General features: G+C 38.5%; 3 protein-coding genes across 3 annotated transcripts; 2 read left to right on the forward strand and 1 right to left on the reverse strand.

Annotated features, from left to right (window-relative positions):
* Nucleotides 1-1,786: 1,786 nt before the first annotated feature.
* MELLADRAFT_73346 (uncharacterized protein) lies at nucleotides 1,787-2,727 on the forward strand (the record flags this gene model as incomplete). Its single annotated transcript, XM_007417012.1, has 1 exon — nucleotides 1,787-2,727. The coding sequence occupies one exon, from the start codon at nucleotides 1,793-1,795 to the stop codon at nucleotides 2,120-2,122; it is 330 nt and encodes a 109-aa protein (XP_007417074.1).
* An 851-nt stretch (nucleotides 2,728-3,578) lies between these two features.
* Nucleotides 3,579-4,575, forward strand: MELLADRAFT_112551 (uncharacterized protein; the record flags this gene model as incomplete). The annotated part of the gene is made up of 5 exons (XM_007417051.1): nucleotides 3,579-3,592; nucleotides 3,675-3,768; nucleotides 3,841-3,907; nucleotides 4,009-4,227; nucleotides 4,322-4,575. 5 exons carry the CDS (start codon nucleotides 3,579-3,581, stop codon nucleotides 4,573-4,575), a joined length of 648 nt encoding a protein of 215 aa, XP_007417113.1.
* A 563-nt stretch (nucleotides 4,576-5,138) lies between these two features.
* Nucleotides 5,139-6,000, reverse strand: MELLADRAFT_57798 (uncharacterized protein; the record flags this gene model as incomplete). The annotated part of the gene is made up of 2 exons (XM_007416997.1): nucleotides 5,139-5,426; nucleotides 5,513-6,000. The coding sequence occupies one exon, from the start codon at nucleotides 5,950-5,952 to the stop codon at nucleotides 5,524-5,526; it is 429 nt and encodes a 142-aa protein (XP_007417059.1).

Genomic DNA, 6,000 nt, shown 5'->3' on the forward strand with positions numbered 1-6,000 from the left:
GAAGATCCTAATCAATCTCAACCTGAACCTAGATTTGTTCCATCCCCAAGTAATCGTCGTATGGGATTCTCATCGAGTGCTTCTAGAGAAGTCGTACCAAGTCATCTGAGTGGCACAGCTCCACCTAGATCGAATTCTTCAAATTCAGATTCCACTTCAACTTCAACTCAATCTCCTCGCTCTTATGATCCACTTCTTCATGTTAGTCTGATCGCCTTGGAATCCATTTGGCCTCATTACGCGAACCATTCACCATCTTCGATTTCATCTGATGTGGATTCAGCTCCGATTCATTCATTACTTTACTTTATTAAAGAAGTCCTTCGAAGATCACGTACGAATCCTAACACACTTAAGATCGGATTGTTTTATTTACATCAATCTAGAAGGTCAATACGTGAGAGACTGGCTTTATCTGATCATGCTAAACTGGCGTATGAGAATCATCATCGGAGTTTGGATGAGAAGAGTGGGGCTGATTTGGAAAGATTAGTGACTGCTATGAAGGATCCGGTTCTCTCGGGCAGAAAAATGTTTTTGGCTTCATTGATGTGTGCAAGCAAGTATCTTCAGGATTGTAATTTCTCTAATCGAGCCTGTGAGTTTTTGAGTTGATCAGACTTTTGATCATTGGAACACTCGGGATCTTGAGCTAATCTGATCTCTTTTATCAGGGGCTAAAATCTCGGGATTACCAATCAATGAGGTTAACTCAAACGAACGCGTCTTCCTTACCTTGGTAGACTATCGACTTCATATCGATCTTCATGCATTTGATGTTTGTGAGTTTGGGTTGGTCTGAGTGATTTGTTTTTTTCTCCTAATCTATCTTTCTTGCTCATTGGGGCGTCTGCAATCACAAGCAGGTTATCTTGTATATGTCTCTCTTTTTTTTTTACAAACACATACATCATTACTTGGTTGAACTTGAGGTAGACAACTCTCTGATTTACGCGCCCTCCATCGGTTCCTTTTAGGGTCGATTCGATTACAAAAACTTATGGATGAAAAGGTCATCGGTCGTACCCGTCGTGGTAGTAAGAGCCCGTCACATCCTACATCCGATCGAGCGGCTTCAAATACGACTTCTACTGAGCTGAATAGCTCAAGTAGGATCAATCTACCTTCGTCTCAGACTTCAAATCGAAGTCGTAGTTCGACCGCTTCAGATTATCCTTCGAACAGTGCTCATACGCAGCACACCACCCCTGCACCTACTCGTCAGCAGACCGTGCCCATCGTGTCTCGTCCGTCTGGTCATGGTTCATTACCTCTTTCGAGAACTGTACTTGAGAATCATCCTACAGGCACACCTACTTCAGTGGTCACTCCGATCCGACAGCATACTACGCCGGTCATCAGTCGACCTGGCAATCACAGTGCACCGAATCATTTCTCCACCACTAGTCTTACAAGATCAGCCACCATGCGAGAAAGCTCAGCACCTCTCTACCCCGAAAGCCCACTGAGCCATCGACAACATTCTCATTTTCTTCAACAAGCACCACAAGTAGCTAGATCATCAGTGACAATAGCCGAGATTGAAGAAGCCGAACGAGAATTGTTACAGAAGATTGCGCGTGAAAGAAGTTTGCTAGAACACCAACTTTCTTTCTCGTCACAGGCACAGTTACTGTCAAAACAGTTTGGTGATACTTATGATCGGTCTTACATGATGAGTGGTCCAGAAGAAAGAAGAATAAGAGATGAGAAGAAGAAACAACAGATCCGAAAGTTGATTGCAGCTAAACGAGCCGCAGCAGCCGAAGCAGATCATCGAGAATGGAATGTGATGAATGAGAAGATGGCAGGAGGGGATGATGAAGAGAAGAAGAGATCGTTGAGTTTTTATTCAACTGAGTTGAGTCAGATGGTAAGTCATGGACTCGTAGGAAATGGAAGTACAAGAGGAAGTTCTCATTCGATCAATGCCACCACTAGAAGACCTCCTAGTTCTTGTGGAATTCAGGATCAGGTAGGAGGGGCAGCAGGAGGAGCTGGGGGGGTGGGGTCTGTGGGTGGTCATGAGCTTGGGTCGAATGAGATTGGTAGAAGTGGAGGAACACGTGATCATCCTCATTTGATGAATTCTAGGTTGATGGGTGCTCGTCATATTTTTTGATTTACTTATTTTGTGGGAAGAATATGATTAGAGAAACTGAAAGAAATGGACAAATTGAGAATCATGAATCGGATAATAGAGTCTTCTTGAATATGGGTTTTTTGGGTATCAGTGTACTTGATGAAAATAGAAAAACGGGAATCACAAAAAAAGGTTATTAAAGAAGATTTAATTAAACAGATGGATTGTGTGGATGAAGAATCAATGGTGAAAAAAATGAAATTAAAAACATGTGTGTGTAGTTGTGTGTAAGTGTGTGAAATTAAAGGGTTTTCTTGATCTTGATCTTTACCTTGATTTTGTTAATTCTAAACTTCTTTTTTGTTTAACTTCTGTTTCTATATATTTTATAAAAAAATTATATAAATTTTATATACTTTGTCTTTTTGTTTGAAATTGTTTCTTATTGATTGAAGTTGTGTATGTGATGAATGATTTTCTATTGATTGAATTTTTTACGTTTAAGTTGTGTTGATGATACATTATTTTGAATTTCTTGATTATCATGATAAAGATGAAGAAGAAGTTTGTTTATTTTAGTTTGGTTTGATATGGTTTGATATGGGTTCAATTCATAAGTTTTTCTTGTTGGTTTTTTTCTTGATTTTTTTGGTTTCCTTTGGTTTGGTACAATGGTTTGGTACAATGGTTTGCTATGGTATGGTATAATGGTTTGGTATAATGGTTGGGTATAATGGTTTATTAATTGGGTTTAATCAGGTTATATAAAGGTATTTATTCATGTGACTTCTTGATTTTTTTTGGTGCTTGAGTTGAAGATTGGTGGGAAATTTGAGGTTCTAGGGGGTTTTCTTGGCATACATACTTGCATAGGGTATGATTCTGTGGAAATTTATTGGGTGGGATGGATAAAGAAACAGATATTGATGAGCTGCAGCAGACAAGTGTGGATATTTTGAACAAGGTTTCAAAGGGGGGTTGGAATTTATAAAGATAGGTACTTGAGCTCTTCACTTGGATCTGACATTAAGGAATTTGAAGTACATATTGCTTGTCTATCTATTTGACTTCTAGACAAAACCAAAACTTTTGGATTGTTTGAATGATCAAGTAAGATTCTTGGAAGATGAGTTTGCAAAAAAAAATCAAGTTTCCAAAATGACAGAATCAATTGAAATTCCCATATAATGGTGATGATTTTTTGGTTGAGAAATGATATTGTTGATAGGTATGGATGAATCAAGGATAAAATTATATGGGTTCAATAGTCTTGCAAAGTTTGATGTTGAGGAAGTTTGGTCAAAAGACAATATTTGATCACATGGCTTGGAAGTTGTGCATGAAGCAAGGATACATTGTGACAGTCTTGTGACAGATCTTAGTAGCTTATGTATGAAGTTTCACGGAAAATACACACAATTTAGAACTCGCTCCAATTTTTTTTCGATTCGATTCTCACGCAAGAACCAACCATACGAATCCAACGAAAACGAAAATGCCAAACAACAGGTAAACCTTTAATTTCAGTTTTGATCAAATTATCTTTTCTTGGAAACTGATTTGGATTGATCTTATTTATTCTTTTTTATAGGGTTAAGACTACAAAAGCACTTCAAAGTAAAAAAGGAAAAGCTGCTTTGGCTCAATTACATCCTCATTCTAGACGAGCTAAACAGATTTGTAGAGTAAGTTTCATCTTTTGTTCTCGTAATATATATGGAATGATTTGATTTGATGAACGAAGGATTTTGGTTTAGGTTGCTTTACGTACTGATAAACTATCAGTAGCAAAACGAGAAAGAAAAAAACACGAAGTTTCAAGAAGTAAATCAACAAATCAATAAAAAAGAAAAATCGATTTTGATGATTCAATAACTGATCAGTTTGAAGCTGATTTAAATTGGTTTCTTTTTCTTTCTTCTTAGTTAATCGATTAGTTTGGTTTTGTTATGCTTTAGATCCTTCGATTGGATCTTGTACTTTACCTGAACTTCATCAAATCGTTCAAGATTTCATTCATCGTCATTCTGCTGAATTAGAATCTGAACGTAAACAACGTCGAGTTGGTCGTACGAAATCTGTTGCACAGGAAAGGATTGAAATCGATCAAGAAACAGAAGAAGCTGAGTATACTACTGGATTTGGTAAATCTCTTCGAGTTCCTCATTAAGTAGATTAACTTTGTTGACTGATTCGATATACATCTTTTTCTTTTTCTTGGGCGGGGGGGTTTCTTAGTCGTACCAGATCTAACGTGTCCTAAAAGTGTAAAACTTCTTAGACAATGGTGTGAAGAAGTTTCAAGTGATCCTTCATTCTTACCTAGACTTCGTTTAATTAGGATTTTCAAAAACGATACAACAACCATAGTAGAAGAACAGAAAGGTGCTACTGAAAGTATGTTGATGAGTTCAAACTCAGATATACATCATACTACTACTAATCAAGAAAACCAAGACGATGATACACCTGAACTTGTGATGGGTGACTAGACTTAAGGCTTCCTCATCTCTCGTCTCTCTTGATGAACTATCTTTCGATTTATCGAATGAGTCCGCTGGATTCCAACTTCAATTCACTTGATTATAATCACCTACTTGAAGCACTATAAGCTATGTCAATTCAGGACGGGCAGAGAGTCGGTTCCAGTGACGGCTCATGGCGTGTTGCCATATTCAAAAATATCAAAGCATTACTGTTTCGTGTTCATCTGCCAAGTCGCGCTGTCTTCTATTATATTGTAAACAGATACCATTGCAATTACGTCCAATCCAACCATGAGATTTATGCAAGATGCGTATGGTTTTGTCTGTGGTGTAGTATAGTTTGCACTGTGAGAAGTGAATTTGACCTTGGGTAGACTCAATACGGCTCATCTGCCGACCAGTCACGCAATGAAAGGCTTTGTTAAGTGTATGTTTGGAATCAGCGGGAGCGGGGCACGAATCCATCCTAGAGCACTTTACTACAGCAGATCAATGAGATTTCATTGTCACTTCAGTCCTCAGTCGCGCCTTCTCGAGCATGGCGCGTATACATGACGAGATATAGTGTGATGTCAGAGGTCTTTGCCACTCCAAACAATATCTGAAACTAAGATTATACATGGGTTTACTCAAACATCGTTTGAAGAGACTGAGGATGATATAAAATAACATTCAAGGAAAGCAAGAATGTGTGAAACAAATCGAATTGAGTTCGATAAAAAAGGATCTTATTCATGGTGTCACAATCGGAATGAATCTTTGGATGCGAGTTCATGGTAAGGTGGTGTTGGTGTAGGACAGCCTGAAGGTCATGAGAAGTCCGGGACCAGAAAGACCGGTGTTCGACAGACATTTGCCTAAAAAGAATCATATAATGAGGAACAAACTGTCAGGATGAAATCAAAACGGAGCAGGAATGATCACAACAGAAAGGATGACAGACCAGGGTCGATTTCAACAAATTATGGTGGAAGGGTGTTTGGTGAAATAGATTTCACAGACGTGGAACTTGGTGACGAGGAGGTATGGAGCAGGAGCTGATTCAGGTTGACCAAGTTGGATATCTTTTTCGACAAATTCGATCCCTTTTTCGGCTTTTTCGATATCTTTTTCGACTTTGACATAAGACTTCTTCTTTGCAGATGGGTCGAAGGTAGAATAAACGGTTTGAGCAATAAGATAAGACCAAGCAAGGATGAGCCATAGATGTTGGGCAAGAAAGCGAATGAAAAAGATCTCGGGAATTTGATGTCCAAAAATGATTTTGTAAGTTCCATACATCATGAAGACGATGGTGAAATAAGTGGCAGGGAAATAGCAAAAGAGGGTTCTTTGAAAACGAGCACTAGAGAAGATTTCTCTAGTCCTTTGAGAGAAACTCATGGTGATGAAGAGTTTGAATGGATGTTCAAGGAGATCGATTGAAGAAGC

The sequence above is a fragment of the Melampsora larici-populina genome (assembly GCF_000204055.1).
Source record: "Melampsora larici-populina 98AG31 unplaced genomic scaffold MELLAscaffold_67, whole genome shotgun sequence".
NCBI classification, from domain to species: domain Eukaryota; kingdom Fungi; phylum Basidiomycota; class Pucciniomycetes; order Pucciniales; family Melampsoraceae; genus Melampsora; species Melampsora laricis-populina.